The sequence below is a fragment of the Pseudozyma flocculosa genome, assembly GCF_000417875.1.
Source record: "Pseudozyma flocculosa PF-1 unplaced genomic scaffold scaffold00019, whole genome shotgun sequence".
Classification (NCBI taxonomy): Eukaryota; Fungi; Basidiomycota; class Ustilaginomycetes; order Ustilaginales; family Ustilaginaceae; genus Pseudozyma; species Pseudozyma flocculosa.
This window is the reverse complement of record NW_006920887.1, coordinates 504,519-524,757: the sequence shown is the minus strand read 5'-3', so window position 1 is coordinate 524,757 and position 20,239 is coordinate 504,519. Positions and strand designations below refer to the sequence as shown.

At 66.5% G+C, this 20,239-nt stretch overlaps 7 protein-coding genes across 7 annotated transcripts; 4 read left to right on the top strand and 3 right to left on the bottom strand.

Moving 5' to 3' along the window:
• Positions 1 to 1,478: 1,478 nt before the first annotated feature.
• On the top strand, positions 1,479 to 2,567 carry PFL1_06943 (uncharacterized protein; the record flags this gene model as incomplete). The annotated part of the gene is made up of 3 exons (XM_007882987.1): positions 1,479 to 2,070; positions 2,191 to 2,288; positions 2,391 to 2,567. 3 exons carry the CDS (start codon positions 1,479 to 1,481, stop codon positions 2,565 to 2,567), a joined length of 867 nt encoding a protein of 288 aa, XP_007881178.1.
• Positions 2,568 to 2,679: 112 nt separating this feature from the next.
• On the bottom strand, positions 2,680 to 4,530 carry PFL1_05422 (uncharacterized protein; the record flags this gene model as incomplete). The annotated part of the gene is made up of 2 exons (XM_007882954.1): positions 2,680 to 3,956; positions 4,092 to 4,530. The coding sequence occupies 2 exons, from the start codon at positions 4,528 to 4,530 to the stop codon at positions 2,680 to 2,682; spliced, it is 1,716 nt and encodes a 571-aa protein (XP_007881145.1).
• Positions 4,531 to 4,935: 405 nt separating this feature from the next.
• Positions 4,936 to 6,570, top strand: PFL1_05421 (uncharacterized protein; the record flags this gene model as incomplete). The annotated part of the gene is made up of 1 exon (XM_007882953.1): positions 4,936 to 6,570. One exon carries the CDS (start codon positions 4,936 to 4,938, stop codon positions 6,568 to 6,570), a length of 1,635 nt encoding a protein of 544 aa, XP_007881144.1.
• Positions 6,571 to 6,838: 268 nt separating this feature from the next.
• On the bottom strand, positions 6,839 to 7,639 carry PFL1_05420 (uncharacterized protein; the record flags this gene model as incomplete). The annotated part of the gene is made up of 2 exons (XM_007882952.1): positions 6,839 to 7,327; positions 7,469 to 7,639. The coding sequence occupies 2 exons, from the start codon at positions 7,637 to 7,639 to the stop codon at positions 6,839 to 6,841; spliced, it is 660 nt and encodes a 219-aa protein (XP_007881143.1).
• Positions 7,640 to 8,247: 608 nt separating this feature from the next.
• On the top strand, positions 8,248 to 9,387 carry PFL1_05419 (uncharacterized protein; the record flags this gene model as incomplete). The annotated part of the gene is made up of 4 exons (XM_007882951.1): positions 8,248 to 8,661; positions 8,786 to 8,865; positions 8,976 to 9,213; positions 9,331 to 9,387. 4 exons carry the CDS (start codon positions 8,248 to 8,250, stop codon positions 9,385 to 9,387), a joined length of 789 nt encoding a protein of 262 aa, XP_007881142.1.
• Positions 9,388 to 9,938: 551 nt separating this feature from the next.
• Positions 9,939 to 13,013, bottom strand: PFL1_05418 (uncharacterized protein; the record flags this gene model as incomplete). Its single annotated transcript, XM_007882950.1, has 5 exons — positions 9,939 to 9,973; positions 10,095 to 10,392; positions 10,543 to 11,307; positions 11,430 to 12,732; positions 12,880 to 13,013. The coding sequence occupies 5 exons, from the start codon at positions 13,011 to 13,013 to the stop codon at positions 9,939 to 9,941; spliced, it is 2,535 nt and encodes an 844-aa protein (XP_007881141.1).
• A 1,210-nt stretch (positions 13,014 to 14,223) lies between these two features.
• Positions 14,224 to 18,451, top strand: PFL1_05417 (uncharacterized protein; the record flags this gene model as incomplete). The annotated part of the gene is made up of 2 exons (XM_007882949.1): positions 14,224 to 17,701; positions 17,787 to 18,451. The coding sequence occupies 2 exons, from the start codon at positions 14,224 to 14,226 to the stop codon at positions 18,449 to 18,451; spliced, it is 4,143 nt and encodes a 1,380-aa protein (XP_007881140.1).
• Positions 18,452 to 20,239: the final 1,788 nt, after the last annotated feature.

Sequence of the window (20,239 nt, the reverse complement as noted above, 5' to 3'; positions counted from 1 at the left end):
AGGCCGCAGCCTAGCCCGCCCTTGCTCGCTTTGCCTACCTGCCGCTGGCAAACAGACCAGTGGGCGACCCGCCTTGCTGCGCCTGCCCTGCCTGCCTGCCCGTCGTGGCGGCCGACGTTGGACAGGAGTGGTACCGTCGTGCGTGCTGTCGCCCTCGCCGCGCTCGTCTTGGCTGGCGGCAATCTTGAATCTCTATCTCCAAGCTTGCAAGTTTGGCTTGGGTCTGGTGGCGGGCAGAGCCACCGGTCGACGGTGAGGCGACGGCGACGGCGAGGGCAAGAAATACGGCGACGGCTACGGCGACGGCGAGGCAAAGGAGCTTAGCGGTGTCTCCGCCCAGCCCAGGCCGGATCGAGCTGGCGGGCGGGGGTGCTTCCATCTGTGTTTCTGTTGCTGGCCGAGCGGCTCCTTCGAATGGAACGCCGTCGTCGTCGTCGTCGTCGGCGGCGGCGGTGGCGGCGGGTGGTGTCTGGCCTGCCTTGTCTGCCTGAGCCCTCGGGCGATGTTGTCTGCTCGAGGAATTCCTGCCATCAATACGACGCCTGCAGCCCGGCCTGTGTTCCTAGCCACTCTCTTGTCCGAGGTCCAAAGTGACGCAGCTTGCTTGCGTGCTTAATCTCTTCTGGCATCCCTGTTTGCCTTGCCAATCCCCTTCCTGCAATGATGGATGGACGTCTATAGCCTGGTGCATCAGGTTCGTACGTGGTCACATGAAGACAGCATCAACGCGGCAGGGCAGGTTGCGGGGACTTCACCATGCAATGCTGCCCTGCCACCACGGAGCACTAGATACAGTAAGGTGTCGTTGTGCTTCAAAAGCTGAGCACCTGGCTCAGCCTGCCTGCCTCTCTCAGTGCGGCGATGCGGAGCTGCAAGACATAGGATCAGCGGTAGGTTACGCTGGTTCCTCATCGCTTGCCCGCCTGCCCAACAGCCCTCGGCTTGTCGCGACGGGGCTGCTTCTCTCGCCGGTGAATCCATTCCTGCAGAACCGCAACAAAGGTCTCACTCACCGACCGACGGACCGCCCAGACGCGCGCACGGGATGGAGCTCTAATCAACGACGACGAGCGACGAGCGATGCGGCCCGGAGTTGATCCAGCCACAGCGCAGCGCGGCGTTGCGTAGCGCCGAGCCAGCCAGCAGAGACGGTACAGAGTCTAGAGAGAGAGAGAGACAGGCGTCGGTCGGGGACCATTCGGCATGGGCCCGCAGCCGCCTCGTTTCTCGGATGGCTGCCTTACCGGTTGCTCTCGGATAGACCAAGGCTGGGCAAAGGGGGCGATACGATGGCGACGACGACGACGGTACGGAGCGGGATCGGCTTCTTGGCCGGGAACAGTGAGCGTTGGCGGTGGCCGTGCGGGGGGATGAGGGGGCACGGACCGCCTGCCCCGCAACGCAGCGCAGTGCAGCCCTCGACGACCCTCGCATTCGCTCCCTGCCTGCACTCGCTTTCGTCCACCACCACCTCGAGCATGTCCACCGCGACGACCAACAACACGACATCCGCATCCCCTCGCGGGGAGGGAGGAGGAGGCGGGAGAGGAGGGGGAGGCACGCTACTGGTTCGCCGACCACCGCCCAACCTAGCCTCGGGACAGATCACGCACATCTCGACGCCCGCCCCCTCCTCCATCTCCCACACCCTCGCACTGGCGCAATGGCAAGCTTACATCTCCCTCTTCGCCACCGCCACGCCGCCGTGGCAGATCATCGAGGTTCCACCCGCGCCCACATGCGCCGATAGCGTCTTTGTCGAAGATATCCTCGTCTCGCTGCCGCGCGGTACCATCCTCGTCACCTCGCCCGGTGCCGAGTCACGTCGACCCGAACTCGACGGCATCGAAGAGTTTCTCCGGGCCCATCTTGGAGGGGACGTGAAGAGGGTGGTGAGGATAGAGGGTGAGGCGAGGCTCGACGGCGGTGATCTACTCAAGGTCGGCCGCACCGTGTATGTCGGGAGGAGCAGTAGGACCAATGACCTCGGTCGCGCGCAGCTCCGCGCTCTTTTAAAGGAACTCGATATGGATCTGGTCGAGGTACCCGTTACAAAGGCCCTCCATCTCAGTTGAGTTGCCGTGTCCCCCGCTTCCCGCCCATTCTCTCCCTCTTTGTCGATCCGACGTCGTTGCCCTTCGTTCAAAACTGACGCCCCCGGAGCCTCATCAACGTGCTCACCCACCGCAGAGAGCGCCGTCACCGCACTGCCGGATGGGACCGTGATCGGGTACGAACCCATCGTCGACGATCCCTCCATCTTTCCTTCGTTCCTAGCCGTACCAGAGGTGAGTCGAGTCCAGTCCAGTCCAGTCCAGTCCAGACTTCTCCCCTCCCGCCAAGCACTCACGCACTCGCTGCCCCCTCCTCCTCGTCGACGGACCGGCCAGGAACACGGCGTGGCCGTCGTCGTGTTGTCGCCCTCGCACCTCGTCATGTCGTCAGACGCGCCAAGGACGACCCAGATACTCCGGCAGCGCGGCTACCGCGTCGAGACCGTCGACATCTCCCAGTTCGAGGCACTCGAGGGCTGCGTCACCTGCCTCTCGGTCCGCATCCGGACCTAGTGAAGGTCCGCATCCGATAGACGGCGACCATGCCATCCCGTGTCGATTTCACAGGTAGAGAGAACGAGAATGACAAAGGACCGACTGTAGATCGTCTCGAAGTCGCTCTGCTTCAGGCGCTAGGGGCTGCCTTGGCCTCGGTCTCGGCTTGGGCGGTCGCCGCTGGCTCGTCCTTGGCCTCGTCCATCTTGACGTCGTCCTCGGCCTGTTCCGCCTTGGCCTCCACTTCCACCTCGGCGGGCTTGGTTTCAGCCGCCGCCGGCTCGGTCGTGGCACTTGGCTGTGTCTCCGGCTCGCTGGCAGCAGGCGCATCCGCAACGTCCGTCATGGTGGTGTCGCCCTCCGCCGCAGCAGCGGGTGCTCCTTCGACGGCGGCGGTCTTGACGTCTGTTGTAGTGTCCGCTGCTGCTGCCGCCGTCGCCGGTGCAGCGTCGGATGCTGCCGCGGGAGCCTGGGTGCCAGCAGAGGTATCAGTGGCCACGGGCGCCGCCTCGACAGCTGCAGCAACACCCTCGGCCGCCGAAGCACCGGCTCCATCCCCCGTGGCAGCGTCATCACCGCCGCCGCCGCCGCCGCCGCTGCTGCTGCTGCCGGAAGAAGCAGCGTCTGTAGCCTGAGCCTGGGCGGCGGCAGGTGCGGCATCGGCGACGGTGCTATCCGCTGCGCTAGCCGGCGCAGGCGAGGACTGGGCGGGCGCGGCGGCCACCGGAGCGGATGGCACCGCGGGTGGCCGCGGAGGGTCCGTCTGAGCATTGGCGGGTGCAGGCTGGGCGGGAGCTGGTGCGGGCGCGGGCGCGGAAGCGGGTGGTGGCGCCGTGGAAAAGTCGGCGTGGATGCCGTGGGCCTTGTTGAGCTGGGTGATGGCCTCGAGCTCCTGCTTCAGCCGCTCCTCCTCCTGCCTCTGCTTTTCGAGCGCGTCGGATGCGCCATCGACGACCATGTCCGAGGGCGACTGCGGCTGCTGCTGCTGCTGCTGCTGCTGCTGCTGTGGTGACGCCTGCGCCTGTCCCTCGGCGGTGTTCCCGGCAGGCTGTGCCGGTGGAGCCTTTGGCCTGAGCTGCGGCGGCGTGTCGGCGCGCACAAAGCCGAGGCCGACGATCCTGCCGCGGCTCGGGTGCTGTGCCCAGCGGTCGTCGGCCGTGGCCTCTTGGACGTCGCCCTCCCTCGCCTCGGCAGGCAGCTCCACGATGCCTTCGTCGGCGCCGTCGTCGTCGTCCCAGACTGGGCTGTCGACGGGCAGCTTGCCCGAGAGGACGCTGTTGAGGCGCTGCAGCTTGCGCGTGTGGCGGTGGGCGAGCTGTTCGAGGTCGCCGTGGAGCGACTCGACGCGCTCCTTGAGCTCGGCGGCGGACATAGCAGAGTAGGGGGAAGGCGATGGCTGCATCGTGTCTGTGGCGGGGTGTTGGGTGGAGGCGGGTGCGATGGCAGCGATGGGTGGCAAGGCCTCAGGTCAGGTCAGGTCAGGTCAGGTCAGGTCGGTCGGCTTGCCGTCCCGAGGGGCGACGATGCAGCACGGCGACTCACCTATCCTGCGGGCGTCAAAGATCATGCTGAGCAGCTCGTGGTTCCTGACGTAGCGGGCGACGGCGAGGTCGCGGTGGGTGAGCCTGTCGAGGTCGTCGATGACATTGTCGGGCAGGTCGTCCTGGATGGACGAAGGGAGGTTGAGGCCGAGTGGGCCCTGGCCGTGACCGGGCAGCATGCCGGGGGGCGGAGGGCCCTGAGCTGCGGGGCCGCCGGGATGGTAGCCGTGCGGGTAGCCATGGTGAGGAAGTTGCGGGTGGCCCGGGTGGCCTGGATGGCCGGGGTGGTGCTGGTTGAAAGAGTGCTGGCGCGAGGGGGTGGAAGTCGAGGGGGCGTGTTTGCGCTTCCTGCCGCGCAGTGCTGCTGGGGTGCTGGTATTGTTGTTGTTGGTGTTGGTCGGTGCAGGAGAGGGGCTCTCCATGTAGCCTGCGTAGTTCATCGTGGCGGCTGCGCGGCGAGGGTGACCGGAGGTGGCTGTGGTGGTGGTGGTGGTGAGAAGGTGGGGGCAGGAGTGGGGAGCCTGCTGGCCTGCCCGAGCCACGACGGCCTGCCGTAGCGCGTTGGCGGCGCGTTGGGCTTGTCGCTGGGCTGCCCAGATGGCTCTTTCGGGCGAGAGAGGGCAGCAAAGCAAAGCAAAGCACTGGCCAGCCGTCGATTCAAGGTGGGTTGCCAGCCAGCCTAACCAACGGCCTGCTTGCTCCACATGCGCCGACTCAGCTTTGGGCCCTTGCAGCTTCCTTCTGTCTTTCAACCGCCATCTTCGTCGCCCCCGCGCACTCGTCGTCGTCGTCGTTGTCGTCTACCACGCTCGACTTTTTCCCTCCTTTCCCCTTCCTCCGCCGCTATGGCGCCGCCGAGACAGAATGCCGCCGACGACGGCGACGCAGACTACGACCGAGAAGAGGAAGACTACCTCGACGACGACGACAGCGGCGACGATTTCCGATCCGCACCTGCCCTACCACGCCTCGGCGCCCGTGGACAAGGCGCTCTCGCTACCCGCAACAGCCTTCGCTCCAGCGCTGCCGGTGCTGCTTCCACGTCAAAGGCAGCCAAGGACGGTGGTGCACCGGGCAAGCCCAAGCCCAAGTCCAAGGCCAAGGACGCCGGCTACAGCTGGGAGGCCACCTACAAGCGCTCCTGGGACAATGTCCACGAAGACGAGAGCGGCAGCCTCGAGAGCGCGGTGCGCCAGATGATCGAGAGCAACAAGCGCAAGCGCATCACCCGCGACGTCGCCCCCGTCCAGCGCGGCATCATCCGCCACCTCGTCCTCCTCATCGACCTCAGCTCCAGCATGCTCGAAAAGGACCTCCGCCCCAACCGCTTCGACCTCACCCTCCAGTACGCCCGCGAGTTTGTCCAGGAGTACTTTGACCAGAACCCCATCGGCCAGCTCAGCGTCATTGCCACGCGCAACGGCATCGCCGAGCGCGTCGCCATGATGGGCGGCAACACCGTCGACCACGTCGCCTCGCTCGGACAGCGGCGCAGGCTCGAGCCCAGCGGCGAGCCCTCGCTGCAGAATGCCCTCGAGATGGCGCGCTCCAGCCTGGCTCACCTGCCCGCCAGCAACTCGCGCGAGATCCTCGCCATCTTTGGCTCCCTCACCACCTGCGACCCGGGCAACATCCACGACACCATCCGCCAGCTCCAGCGCGACCACATCCGCGTCTCGATGGTCTCGCTCGCCGCAGAGGTCAAAATCTACCGCGACGTCTGCACAAAGACAGGAGGCACCTTTAGCGTCGCCCTCAACGAGGGCCACTTTCGCGACTGCCTCTTTGATCTCGTGCCCCCGCCCGCAGTCGAGGGTCCAGGCCGCGGGCGAGGCCGGGGCCCAGAGGGAAGCGACGGCGACGGCGACGCCGCGTCGCAGGGCATCGACCTGCTGCAGATGGCCTTTCCGCTGCGCCTGCCCGCCCACTCGGACCCTACGCTGTGCGCGTGCCACTCCAAGGTCAAGGGCGCCGGTTACCTGTGCCCGCGCTGCGGGTGCAAGGTGTGCGACGTGCCCACCGACTGCCCCGTGTGCGGCATCACGATTGTCATGAGCACCCACCTCGCCCGCTCCTACCACCATCTCTTCCCCGTCGGCAACTGGCTCGCCGTGCCCTGGGAGGCCGTCACGCCCGCGTCGAACCCGAACTGCTTTTCGTGCAACCTCCCCTTTCCCCCCAAGCCCGACCCGGCCCAGGCTCCAACCCACGCCAATGGCCATGCCAACGCCAGCGCCAGCGCCAGCGCCAGCGCCAACGCCAACGGCTCCACAGCAACATCGTCGTCGTCGCAGGCTGCCGCTACGGTCGCCGCCAAAGCCAAGGCGCCCAACGGTGCGAGGGCCGTGGTGGGCGCCGTCGACGAGAGCGGTCTGGCGCCGTCGTCGAGGTACGCGTGCTCGAGGTGCAGGACCCACTTTTGCCTCGAGTGCGACGCCTTTGTGCACGAGCAGCTCCACGTCTGCCCCGGCTGCTGCTGATTCGGTCGGCTGAGTCGGCACCCGGCGCCTGCATCCCCCTCGAATCGCCTCCATTCCGTCACTGTCCGAGCATCTCGCCGGCCTGGCCGCGGCTTCCCCCCGCCTCGCGCCCGCATGTACTTGTACCGCCCACTCGATCGCATCGTCTCCCACACTCCCTGCAACACGATCGCACGCAGGTATCGCATCCGACCTCCTGGCGCGCAGACGGACGGCTGCAACGGGTATTGATTCTGGCTCGGCGTGCATGCGCGCGCGCCCCTCGTTTTCAGGCGGCCCTCATGGCCTCTGTCTGATCCTCGGGCCGGTTTTCGAGTTTTGCCGAGGGGTCCTCGTCGACAAAGTCGGGCAGGGCCGACTCGTCGTTGCGGAGGTAGCTGGGTATACCATCCGCAGACTCCTCTTCGAGCTCATCGCCGAGCGCGTCGAGTTCGGCCTGGAGCTCGTCGTCGTCGATGTCGTCGGGGACGGCGTAGCTGCGACCGATGGTGTCCTGGACCTCGTTTGCGCTCTCGATGAGGTCCTCCATCTCGTCCTGCATGCGTTCAATCTTGTCGAGGTCAATCTTGCCGTACGTCTTTTTCATCTCCTTGTTGGCCGTCTGCATGGCGTCAAAGGTGGCCATGGTGTTGCGCAGGTTGTCGGTCGTCATGGTGGCCTGCTCCATGTTGAACGACTGCTGCTGCAGCGAGGCGAGCTGCGCCTCGTACATGCGCTTCTGCTGGAGCACGCGCAGCGCGCGTTTCTGCACGGCGGTCTAAGCGGAGGTGAGGCAGGGGGACGAGGATGAGGACGGGGACGGGGACGGGGATGAGGACGAGGACGAGGACGAGGGAATCGAATCGTCAGCCGGGCGTTCTGAACAGAGGCGGGCGGGAGTGACGGCCCAGGGGCTCACCTTTCCGGGCCCGTCGCGGAGCTTTTTCATCTGATCGCGGTATCGGGTGAGTTCGGCATCGAGCTTGCGTATCTTGACCTCTACGCCGTCTGCGCGCGCCTCTGTGGATGCGATTGCGTCGCCGAGCGAGGGCTTGGGCTTGGCGGCGGTGCTGCCAAAGAGGCGATTCATGGCGGTAGCCTGCTGTTGTGATGTTGGGTGACGTGTAGCGAGTATGCGCGGGCGTGGGAGCAGGCGTGTGTTGCGACGAGGAGGCAAGTTGCAGCGGAGGGATGGTGGTGGTGGTGATGGTGGTGGTGAGAGGGGAGGAGGAGGAGGAGCAAGGTGGCTGGTCCCCGGCCATTGCCCTGGCCCGGCCTGGCCTAGGCTGCGCACAGACACGCGGGGGGGGCCTAAAGTGGAGAAGCCCGCGCCCGATCCTAGCCCAGGCAAGGCAAGGCAAGGCAAGGCAAGCCAACCACGGGAGACGGGCATCGGCCACCAACCAGCAAGCAGGTCGATTCGAGGCACAGCACAGCCCTGCCCAGCCCGGCCTGCCCTGACGCCGATCCGTCCCCGACGTGGGCCAGGGCCGGGGCTGGGGCCTTGCCGTCTCGGCCTCTGACCCGCTCCACTTCCACCATCGCTCCTCGTCGCCATCCCCCGTCACCACTCGGCCCATCACCGCCTCGCACACTCCACCGCACCCGACCACCTCCCATCACCCGCCTCGCTCCTCGTGCTGCACACCTCACCCTTCTTCCCTGCCCGCCCCACTCTCCTCCTCCCCACCGCCCACCATGTCCTGGGGCGGCTTCAAAAAGTCGCTCAACCGCGCCGGCACCACGCTCATGCAAAAGACGGGCCAGGTGGAGCGCACCATCGACAGCGAATTCAGCGAAGAGGAGCAGCGATACAGGTCCATGGAGCGCGAGATGGTCGCGCTCCAAAAGGAGGCCAAGGTCTACCTCGACGCCATGCGCGGCCTCGCTTCGGCACAGGCACGCATCGCAGAGACCGTAGACGGCTTCTACACCGACTCGAGCGACGCAGCCATGGCCGCAAACGCCTACAAGCGCGCCGTCGAGGAGCTCGACACAAAGACGGCGCGCGAAATCGACGCCCCCTACCGCGCCACCGTCCTCGAACCCATCGGCAAAATGTGCAGCTACTTTCCAGAGATTAACAAGACGCTCGAAAAGAGGAACAAGAAGGTGAGGCCCGCGCCGGCGTGGCGGCGTGGCGGCGTGGCGGAGTGGCGGCGTGGTACCCGAGATTCGCACCGTCGACTGACCCCCCCGGCATCCTTCGCACCTCGCACCGGAACACTGGGCGCAGCTGCTCGACTACGACGCCGCACGATCTCGACACCGCAAGCTGATCGACAAGCCAAGCGACGACCCAATCAAGCTGCCCAAGTGCGTCCGAGTGCAGCGCCCCCGCATACTGAGCACCTTGGCGATCCCGCTCGCTCATCTTTGCTAACCCCCTCGTCCCCCTCTTCTGCCACTTTGCGCACTCGGAGCAGGGCGGAAAAGGAGCTGGAAGACGCGCGGTTGATATTCGAGGCGTACAACGACCAGCTGGCCGAGGAGCTGCCGCAGCTCCTCGACCTGCGCATCCCCTACCTCGACCCGAGCTTCGAGGCCATGGTGCGCATGCAGGCCAAGTTCGCAGAAGAGGGCTACGAGAAACTCGGCGGCGTACAGCGCTTCTTCCGCGAGGGCGTGCGCGAAGAGTACGCAGAGGGTCAGCTCGATGCACAGGTGAGTCCCCGAGCCGCTCCGTGGGTAGAGAGAAAGAGAGGGGGCGAAGGGGGAAGGGAGAACTGACCTGATACTCTTCCTTCCTCTTCTCTCGCCGCCCCAATCGTGGTGTGACAGGTCGAGGGAGTCCTGCAGGAGATGCGGGAACTGGCCATCTGCGGAATCGGACAGTAGGTCATCGTCACTGTCGTCGTCGTCCTTCCTCGCCCCCTCTTTTCCTATCCTCCGAGGTGCCACAGCAACGAAACAGCCTCCGCTGCCCATCTCACACCATGGCTGGCGGGGCCGCTGGAATCGCGATGGAGTGAAGCCTGGGTTTTGTGGTGAGGAAGGACCGGAGGGGGATACGATACAGACGGACAGACTGGCAGACTGACAGGCAGGCAGAGAAAGAGAGAGATGGCGCCGCGCGAGAGAGAGGGTGACTCGTGTGTCTGTGTGAGAGAGGGAGAGAGAGAGGTGTGGATGAGGGTGGGTGGTAGGACGATATGGAGGGAGCGAGGTCGGGGGGCCCCGCGAGTGGCGATGGGCATCCGTCGTTGTTTCGGCATAGAGCGTCCGAGCAGTGATGAGTGGAGCGAGCCTGAACCGAGACAGGGGGCAAAAGATGGTGCAACAAGGCAGAGGGGGAGCCGTCGTTCGTGGGTGGGGGCGATCTTCGGTGCCCCTCTCCTCTCCAGGGCAAAGCGACGAGACCGAGGGCGCGTGCGTCCCTTCTTCCGGATCTATGCTGATGGCTTGAACGTGACCTCGGACAGGACTGGTGGCGATCCGAAGGGCAAACAAGAGGGAAAGCAGCAATGCGCGGAGTCAGTTCCCGCCCAGCCACGATGTCGCATCACACCACTTCCTGGGAACGACGCCCCCGCAGCGGCACTCACCGTTGAACGCCTCGCGGTAGGCGTCGAGCAGCTGCTTGACGCGCTTCCGCTCGCTCGTCAGCCCCTCGTCCTCGTACAGCAGCTCCTCGAACAGCGAGTCCTTGTACAGGCTGGCCACCAGCCGGTTCTGCACCGTCTCGCGGCTAAAGTTGACGAGCAGGTGCATCACCGCCTTGGGCACCAGGTCCTGGATCGACTGCCGCACAATGTTGAAGTAGGACGCGATCAGCGCGCGGATCAGCGTCGTCTCGAGCTCCTCGCGGTCCGACAGCGCGTACTCCTCGGACGCGATCGGCGTCTGGTTGGGCGATCAGAGCAGAGCAGAGCAGAGCAGAGCAGAGCAGAGAGGCACAAGCAAGAGACGAAGGGAAAGCGACGGTCGTGGTCAGCGCGGGGGAAGACGCAATCGGCCATTCGTTCAGCCCGCCTCCTTTGGCTGCCAACTCACAGCTTCGAGGTGCTTGTCGAGGCTCTTCATGTCGTAGGCTGCGCTGTTGCCCTCGAGGCCGGTGCGCCCAGACATGGCGTTGGGCTTCTGGCCCCGGCCGTTGGCGCCGTGCGCCGAAAACTCGGTCAGCGCGTTGCGCGGCGGCGCCGGATGGTAGCCGCTCGCCGCGCCCGCGCCGCCCACGGGCAGACCCGAGGCGCCGCCGAAAAAGTAGTTGAGGAACGAGTCCTTGGCGCCGCCGCCCGCGCCGCTCCCGGCCCCCGCGTTGCCCCCCATGGCCAGGCCTGCAGAGTGGCCGATGGTGTGGTGCACGCGCGACTCGGGGTTGGAGCTGGCGTGCGGCCGCGACTCGTGCGCCGACGAGGCCGAGCGCTCCTTTCTCTCCCACTTGCTGCCCGTCTTGGACGCGCCATTGACGGTCAGCGTCCGGGATGCGGACCCCCGGTTGTTGTTGTTGTTGTTGGCGGCGTCGTCGTCTTCGTCATCGTCGTCGGTCGCAGTGCCGCCCGCCGAGGCCGAGTCGAAGGAATGCTTGCGGCGCGAGGACGCGGTCAGCGCCATCTGCTTGCGCGCTTGGTCCTCGCGCGTGTCGCGGGCAATGTTGGCCGAGTCGGCAACAAAGGCCGGGTGGTTGGTGTTGATGTAGGCCGCCTGGATCTGGATCAGGCTCTGGACGTACTCGGACGTCGGGCCGAGCCTCTCGCGCAGCAGCTCCGACACGACCTCGATCAGCTGCGCGTGCAGTCGCGGGAACCGTTGCAGCTCCTGCGGGGGAAACGTCGGAAGGAGAAGGAATTCGAACGGATCCTCGTCAGTCAGCAGGGCATAGGGCAGGCGCGCTGGGGCACCCCGGAGGAGGACGAGGGCCCTCGTCTGGCGCCACTCACGGCGCTGGTGCAGTTGTGGCAGATCTTCATGAGCTCCTCGTAGACGAGCTCGACGCAGCGCAGGCTGGGCGGCTCGAGCAGCTTGATCTGGGGCTTGATGAGCAGCTCAAACGCGGCCTCGGGCACAAAGAGGCTGGGGCGCGGGCCGGTCGAGTTGCGGATGGCGGTGCGGATGTCCTGTACGGTGAGGTTCTGCGTCGGGTTGATGCTGCCGAGGGCGTGGCCAAAGACGTCCTGGAAGATGTAGTAGATGCGGGCGCCGCCGCAGAGCTCCTTTGTCGAGAGGTCGAACGTGGTGCCGTCGATGGAGGCGACAAAGTCGCGCGCAAACTGGGTCATGAGCTTGAGGACGAGGGTGCCGCGGTGCTGGTCGCCGAGGAAGGTGGTGTCGCCAAACGCCGCCAGCTCCTGCTGCGTCTGGCCCATGAGCGTGTTGAGGCGGGCCTTCATGTCGGGCAGCTTGTCGCGGATGTGGTTCATGAGGACCTGGTTGAGGGTCTTGGCGAGGTACTTTGTGCCGCAGCGGTGGGCAATGTTGCGGTAGGCCGGGTGGGAGCGGAAGAACTCCTCCTCGGCGCGGCGGGCGACGAGCATCGAGACGTTGCCGTTGATGTCCTGCTGGGAGCGGTTGACGACGCCGATGAAGCCGAGCTTGAGCGGGTAGACGCGTCCGGTGAGGATGTCGAGGGCGTGGGTGCCCTGGTCCATGAGGTCGAGCTTGGTGAGGACGCCAATGGTGCGGCGGCCCTGCGGGTCGACGGAGCGGGCGAGCTTGAGGCTGTCCGAGTTGGCGAGGTCGACGTTGGCGGGGCTGATGGCGAGAATGATGCAGTTTGGCTTGGAGATGTAGTCGGTGACGAGGCTGCGGATCTGGCGCTCAATGTCCGAGGGCTGGTCGCCGACGGGGATCTTTGTGAGGCCGGGCAGGTCGACGAGGGTGAGGTTGAGGACGTTTGGGCTGAAGATCTTGAGGTGGATGGGCAGCTTGGACACGCCCTTGTTCTGTCCTGCGACGCGGAACGTCTCGTTTTCAATCTCGCGCTTGATTTCGTTGAAGTCGGTGAAGCGCTTGTCGAGGTGGAGGAACTCGCCATACTCGCCGTAGGTGGCCTGCCTGGAGCCGGCGGCGTTGCGCAGCAGCTCGGGCTGCGGCTCGTTTGCGTCGGCGTTGTGCGGCGGCGACGACGACGACGACGACGCGGCGTTGGACTCGTGGGGCGCGGGGGTGTGTACGAGCTGGAGGACGAGGGGCCGCCGGGTGACGATGCCGCTGCCGCGAGGCAAAAAGTCCTTGCCGACGATGCTGCTCGGGGGGAGAGGCGCAGAGTGGCGAGAGGAGGGGTTGATGGGTGAGCGGGCGAGGCGGGGCGGGGCGCGGACAAGAGAGGCGAGCAGGCAATAATAAGAGGAAAGAAGGGCGGGCGGGCGGAGGGTACCTGTTGCTACTCACGTTTCGAGTACGCTCGACTTTCCCGACGACTGTGAGCCGACGACGACGCACTGTGGCAGGTCGACCGAGTCGCCACCGATGGCAGTGAAGGTCTCCTGTAGGCGGTTGACGACCTGGATGAGATCGACGTCCATTGTGGGGGGAGTGGGAGCGGGTGAAGGCGGGTGGCCGTCTAAGGGGTGGGTGAGGCAGGCAGGCGAGCGGGCCAAGATGGAAAGCCGAGGGCTGTGTCTGAGGCCAGGCCGGGCAGGCAGGCAGGCGGTCGGGCGGGCCGGCGGGTGTTTTTTTTTGGCTACGGGTCGAGGGGGCGGTGGCAGAAGGAGAAGCAGAAGGAGATTTCTAGGCGAGTGCGGGCGAGTGCGCGGGCAGGAGGGCGGCAGAAGAGCGAGGTGTGGTGCGGCGGTGGTGGAAAAGAGGGGCGGTGCCCGGATTGAAGAGAGAAGGAGGCGGCGGACGGGCGGGCGGTGATGGTGATGGTGACGGTGGTGGTGGATGAAGCGCGACAGAAGACGAGAGAGCGAGAGACAGAGCGACACACGCACCAACACGCTGCCCGCGCAGCCAGGCCTGGCCGGGCCCAATTGCGATGTGCGCGCCATCGGGCAGTCAGACCAGGGCCAGGGCCAGGGCCAGGCTCAAAGAGCAACAGAGGGCCACGGCCACGGCCAGAGCGGGGCAGAGGGCGCGTCCGAAAAACCCAGGCCACCTGGCCAGGCCAGGCAACGCCGCGCGCCCAACCGGCTCCGGGGGCCGACGAGCCAGCCGGCGTCTGCCACAGCCACAGCTACAGTCTGCCTGCTGGCTGGCTGGCTGGCCATGACGCTCGCCCGCCTCGACCAAGCAAGGAAAATGGCCGTGGAAATTGCAGGCCAAAATTGGACCCTGCCTGCCTGACGCTGAGCCAAGGCGGCCTCGGTACCGACCAGAGGGCAGCTGTCCCTCGCTCGTTGGCCCGCGCCACGTTTGCGCCCGCCGGCATTTCCCGCCCTCGCCGCCCCCCACTTTGCAGCCGATGCCGTCTGGGCGCCCCCCCCGCCGAGCCGCTCCATTTTGCATATTTCCAGGCGGGCGGGCGGGCGGCGGTGCAGGGTTTCCTGTCCTTCTCGTCCTCCTTTGCCTCCCCTCCTCCTCGTCCTCCTTTCCCTCCCCTCCTCCTCGTCCTCCTCGTCCTCCTTTGCCTCCCCTCGTCCTCATCCTCCTTTGCCTCCTCCTCCGCGACGTCCCTCTCGTATCGCCCTCGCCCTCCCCCATGCCAATCCTCTGACCCTCAGCCTTGTGCCAACCCCCCGCAATGACACTACACCTCTCTGTGCTCCTCGACCCGCTCTCGCATAGCACACCACCATGTCACGCTATCCACCCTCGATGGCCCCTCATCAACATGGCCACCTCCACCAACATCCCAATCTTCATCAACTCCATCCGCCTCGATCCCACACCGACAACACCTCGGCCGACACCTTCGCCTACCCTCGTCCCACCAGCCACCCCGACCGCAGCCATGCCCAGCTGACCAACACCGCCCCGCCCAGACAGGCTCGCACGCCCTCTCGCCAACATGGCCAACCCGGCCAACCCGGCCAACCCAGCCGCCCCGCCGCCGGCCCCGTCCACCCGCACGTCTGCGACATCTGCCACCGCACCTTCACCCGCCGCGAGCACCTCAAGCGGCACCAGTCCTGCCACGACCCTTCCTCCAACTTCATCTGCAGGCTCTGCAGCGCAACCTTTTCCCGCAGCGACGCCCTCAAGCGCCACGAGAGCCTTCACGCAAACCCAAACACCACCGCCACAACCGGTCCATCCTCGACATCGCCCTCGGCCGCATCGCGCACACAGAGCCACCACGACCCCGCATCCGCAGCGTACAACACCACCAGCGCAAGGAGCCGCGCCGCCATCACAAAGACCAGAAAGGCCTGCACAAGCTGCTCCCGTTCCAAGATCAAGTGCGACGGCCAGCCCGTATGCCGCAACTGCCAGGCACGCCCCGGCACCGTATGCCACTATCCCCAAAAGCGCTCCTACGCTCCGCAACCCGCCATCCCACGCACCAGCCCAGACCAACCCTCGGCCTCGACCACCACAGCATCGTCCCAGCCAGACTCGCCGTCCGCCCCGCGCCCAGCTCTCGACCACCCGTCCACCCGCGCCGCCGCCCAAGACGATGCCAGCACCAAACTGACGCACCCGACGTCCGACGCCACACCTTGCCATCCGCTCGGGCCGGAGAGCGACCTCGTCCGTAGCGACCTGGCGTCGTCGTCTTCGTTGTCGTCTTCATCATCTCTGCACGCCGCGCCGCCCAAGAGGTCCACCTACACGGTCGATTCGCTCCTCGCCGCTGGCTCGCACACGCCTCCTCGCCCCTACTCCGAGAATCCCGCAAGCCTCGAGGCGGACTCCAAGCACCCGCAGCCTGGATCGACGGCCATGGCCCCGAGCCAGGCCAGGGGCTACGCCGTCCCGACCAACCCGTCGCCGGCGCAGCCATCGGCGGCCTACCCTTCGGCGCCGCGGCTCCATGGCAGCTCGCCCCTCGGCGCAGCGCCGCGGACGGTCCTCGAGCAGCGCCACCCTGGACCCAGGCAGCAGTACCAGCCTGGCGGCACAGCAGCTCCGCCCCACCGTCACGATTCCTACCCAGCCTCGTCGACCCCGGCCAGCAGCCTCTACCCGGCCTCGGCTTCGTCGTCGTCTCGCGTCTCGTCGTCGAGCGGCCCATCGACGTGGTCTGACCCGAGCCTGCCCACCCAGGACTGGCTCGACTTTGCCTTTTCCGACTCGTCGATGATCGCCGCCGATCAGACCTTCGACTGGCTCTTTGCGCCCATAGAAACCACCCTGGGACCCATCGCCCAACCCGCCTTCCCTCAGCCGCTAGCGACGGCCGGCGCGGCCTGGCCCATGCCGACCTTGGCGGACGCCGCTGGTGCAGCAAATCCGCCGGATCTTGAGACTTTGCGCCAGGCTTCCGGGCCGAGTGCATCCTCTGCGACTGCGCATCAGCAGCCGACGTCCCTGCCGAGCGCGCCGGCGATGCAGGCCGAAAGACCCTCGACGGCAGCGCTGCCGTCCGGCCACGGTGCGAACGTCGACGGCGGCGAGCGCCGGAGCAGGAAGCGGCCTCGACGAGAGCCGTCGTACTCGCTGTCGCGCTCGGGCATCCAGAGCTCTACGCACCGCGAAGGCGAGCACAGCTCCGAGGACGGCGACACCGTGGACCACGCCATGGCAGGGAAAGCGCCGCGCCGTCCGGACCGGGGCCGGTGCATGCCGAGGCCGATCCACCGCGACCTGGCGGGGCCCTGCGCCATGCCAGACGGCTTCTGGCGGCACCCGGCCGCGTCGCCGCTGACGTCGTCGACCGAGCCCATCGGCGAGGCCACGCGTCAGGACCTGCTGGCCGAGGACACGATGCAGGTGGCGCCCTTTACGGCCTATTCGAAAAAGAAGCTGCTCAGCGTCGTCGCGCTGGCCGAGCTGCCCAAGCACGACGAGGAGCGCGCCCTGGCCATGCTGCAAGGCGTCAGCGTCGCCACCTACAACGCCCTCCTGCAGCTCTACTTTGTCCACTTCCACGTCCAGTACCCCTTCCTCCACGCGCCCACCTTTTCGCCGGACAAGTGCCCCGTCTTTCTGCTCGCCAACGCCATCGCCCTCGGCAGCCTGTCGTCGCGCATACCCCGCGCCGCCAACCTCGGCCACGTCCTCGCCGAGATCACCAACAAGGCCCAGTTTGTCGCATGGCACCGCACCAACCTCCAGGAGCGCTCGCTCGGCTTCATCCAGGCCATGGTCCTGTCCGACATTTTCATGCGCAGCACGGGCGACCGCCGCCTGCTCGAGTTTGCCGAGGCCATCCGATCGCCGCTGGCCACGCTGGCGAGGCGGCGTCGGCTGCTCGACAAGACCTCGACGCACTCGGCGCCGGACCCGGCGCAGCAGGATGCGTCGACGACGACGGCAGCGGCCTACCACGGCGGTGGGACGAGATCCAAGCCGACGCAGTCAGCCTCGCTCGCAGGCTGGTCCCAGCAGGCCGCCCGACCCGCCGCCGCTGGGGCACTTTGCGGGGCCGACGACGACAACAACGGCGGCGACCCCGCGGCGTCGCTGCATGCGCGCTGGCAGGCCTGGATCCACCTCGAGAGCCTCAAGCGCACCGGCTGGGCCGTCTTTGTCGCCGACGCCGAGCTGTCGGTCTCGTGGAACCTGCCGTCGCTCTTTTCGTTTGACGAGCTCAAGAGCGAGCTGCCGTGCCCCGACGCCAGCTGGAACGCGCCCAACGCCACCATGTGGAGCCTCGCCTCGCGGCACGACACGCGCGCAGCCGGCTACTACACCGTCGCCGACTTCCACACTGCGCTCGAGGAAGGCACGGCGACGCGGCTGCTCAACGACGAGATCAAGGCGAGCGACTTTCAGCGCACGGTGCTGGCCAACAGCCTGTGGTCGCTCAGCGACGCCGTGTCGACGGTGGGCAAGGGCTGCCTGGCCCTGCACGCCCGCGAGGTCACCGAGACGTTTCGCTCGCTCTGCATCGGCCTGGCAGAGCAGCAGGCCGAGGTGCTGGAGCGCTACCTGGGGTCCAGCGTGGCACTCCTGGGCGAGCCGCGCCAGGCGCCGACGGGCGGCACGCCGGCCAACCCGAAGCTCGAGCTGGCGGTGCGCTTCGACCTGCTCAGGACGTTGGTCGACCTGCAAGACCTGCAGGTCCTCGGTGGCCGCCACAGCCAGCGGGAAAAGGCCGAGACGCTCGGTCCGATCAAGGAGCGCTTCGACCGCCGCCCCTGGGAGGCGTGGTCGCTGGCCGTCCACGGTGAGTCGCCGGCGCGCGTGGTCCCCGACGTGCGCGTGCGCGTGCTGACGTGCCTGAACTTTTCCCCGAACGATCGCTCTTGCAGCCGGACGGATCGTCTACTTTTTCCGCACGTTCCCCACGAGCTCGACGTTCGAGGGTCTGCTGTTTTTCTACGCCGCCATCAGCGTCTACCTGGTCTCGCTGTGGTGGAAGGACAAGGGAGACCTCACCATCGGGCAGCTCGCCAACCCGTTCAGCGTGGGTCGCAAGGGAGGCCGCGGAGGCGCCGGGTCGCACCCGCCGACCTCGCCGGGCGGGTCCCGGAGCCGCCTCTCGTCGAGCATCGCCGAGGTGCACGACGACGCCATCGGGCGCGAGGTACTGAGCGTCCACCTCGACGGACCCGCCTACGCGCCCATCTCGCTGTCGTTGCAGCCCTACGACGCCGCACCGTCCGGCCCCGGCCCTGGTCTCGGTGTCCATGCACCCGCCACCGATGCGCGCCACGGCGCCGATGCAGGAAGCACTGGCACCGGCACGGGCTCGCTCGACGCGCTCGCGGCCACGGCCGAATCGTCGTCGCGGGCGGCGGCCAAGGTCGTCCGGCCGCGCCTCAGCTTCATCGGCGACCTGTCGAGCCCGCTCGCGCCCAAACGCATCCTCTCGTCGTACTCGGACCAGCTCGCCCAGCGCGCCGCCTCCACCTCCTGGCCCATCTGCGAGCCCCTTTCGGTCATCCTCGCGCAAATGGTCGAGATCTCGCCGTAGCCCGTTCGCGAGTGCCGTTTTGGCTAGCAATATGGATTCCTCTCCCTCTTCGCTCTTGTCTGTGTGTGCGTCTGTAGCGATCATGCACAGCAGTTTGACCGGGCGAGATCCCTCGATTCGCCCGCACTCGCCATCCCATTCCGTTCTGGGGCAAGCAGGCATCGAGCCAAAGAAATAGCGAACACCAACTCGCCGACGCTGCGGGAGAGGGGAGCATGGAAAGGGAGGGGGAACGGCCATAGTAGTATTAGAGGGAAAGAGGAGGGGGGTGCCGGACTTCGGACGGAGTCGCTGCGAGCTCCCAGCCTGGGCCGTAAGGGCCGGCTGATCGAGCGTCGCGTGGTAGCGAGCAAGCGCGAGAGAAATGCGGGCGAGAACAAAGACAGCGAGCGAGGGCGACGAGGCGCGGCTGCGAAGAGGAGGAGGAGGGCGGGAGAAAGAAGCTACCGACATGTGGAAGACGGCGGCGCTGGCCGAGGAGAGATGATGGAGAGGAGGAGCGGAGAGGCCTCGGTGGCGAGGCGAGGCGGGGGGTGGAAATCATCTGCCTCGCCGACGGACTGGTCTCCGCCACGCTCGGAACCGAGCGCGCGACAGGCACGCGATGATGGCCTGCCGTTTAGCTGGTGTGGGGCAACTGCGTCCGCGGCAGGCCGAACTTGATGAAATAGTACCCGTTCGTCTTCTTGTCGGCGGATTGCCAGGGGACTGGAGCGGAGCCCGGGGCGAGGGAGGCGGGAGGGAGGGAGGGAGAAAAGGAGACGGAACATGTCAGGGGCGCTGAGCTGCGTCGAGGGCGTGAGGCGCGGTGCACTGAGCCAGGCCTAGGGGCCAGAGGGCGACGCGTCGGCCAAAGACGGATACGGCACGACTCGACCCGACCCGACTCGTGGCTCCAGGAACAGCATGGGTTCGAGGGAGGGGCGGTGCAAGGAGCTGCTCACCACTGAGAGCGACTTCTGGCATGTCTACGAAGGCTTCCATCGTGTTGACAATGTCCTGCTGGCCGCCGCTGCGGGCATAGATGCTAACTGGCATTTTTCCGAACCTGCAGTGTTGGGTAGAGCCGCGGATGCCATAGTCCCTCATTCCGCCAAAGACGCAGCTGCCGAACCCGCAGGCGCTCTGAGTGACGACAGAGACTATTCCGTCGCTGCCAACCTCCAAGTTGAGCGGGGTGCCCGGATAGGGGGTGCTGTCGTCCGGACGCTCGACCAGAGCAAAGGGCCTGGGGAAGCAAAGCACAGCCTGGCCTGAAATGTACTGAAGGGACAGGATCTCGGGGGTTGTTTTGCTGGGCGTCCGAGCATCCTCACCAGGCACCTGCATTATCCAGAACAAGGAGGTCGGTTCGTTGGTTGCAGCGACGCGTGTCGAGCCGAGCGCGACGACGGCGAGAGCGCCCGCGACGACGGCCTGCAGCGAGGTCGTGAATTTCATTTCGTATCGCCGATCTGCTTGGTCGATGATGTCAAGTGGAGAGCGGGAGGGTGCGTCACGGGTGCGTGTCAGGGGTGAGGATGAGGGAGAGGCTGAGGCAGGAGCGAGGATGAGGGTGCGAGGTGGGACGACGAGCAGGCCAGGACCGACGTCCTTTTGTACCCTTCCTCAAGACGGCTGTGCCCCATCGACCGCAACCGGACCGGAATCGAGGAGCTGCTCGGGTTTCTGCTCCCGCGCTTATCCTTTGCGCTCGACCCTCGGTCACGGTGGGTCGATTACTGAGGATAACGGGACCAAGGCGCACTACGCATAGGCGGGACAACCCACTTCCAGAGTGCCATCGGC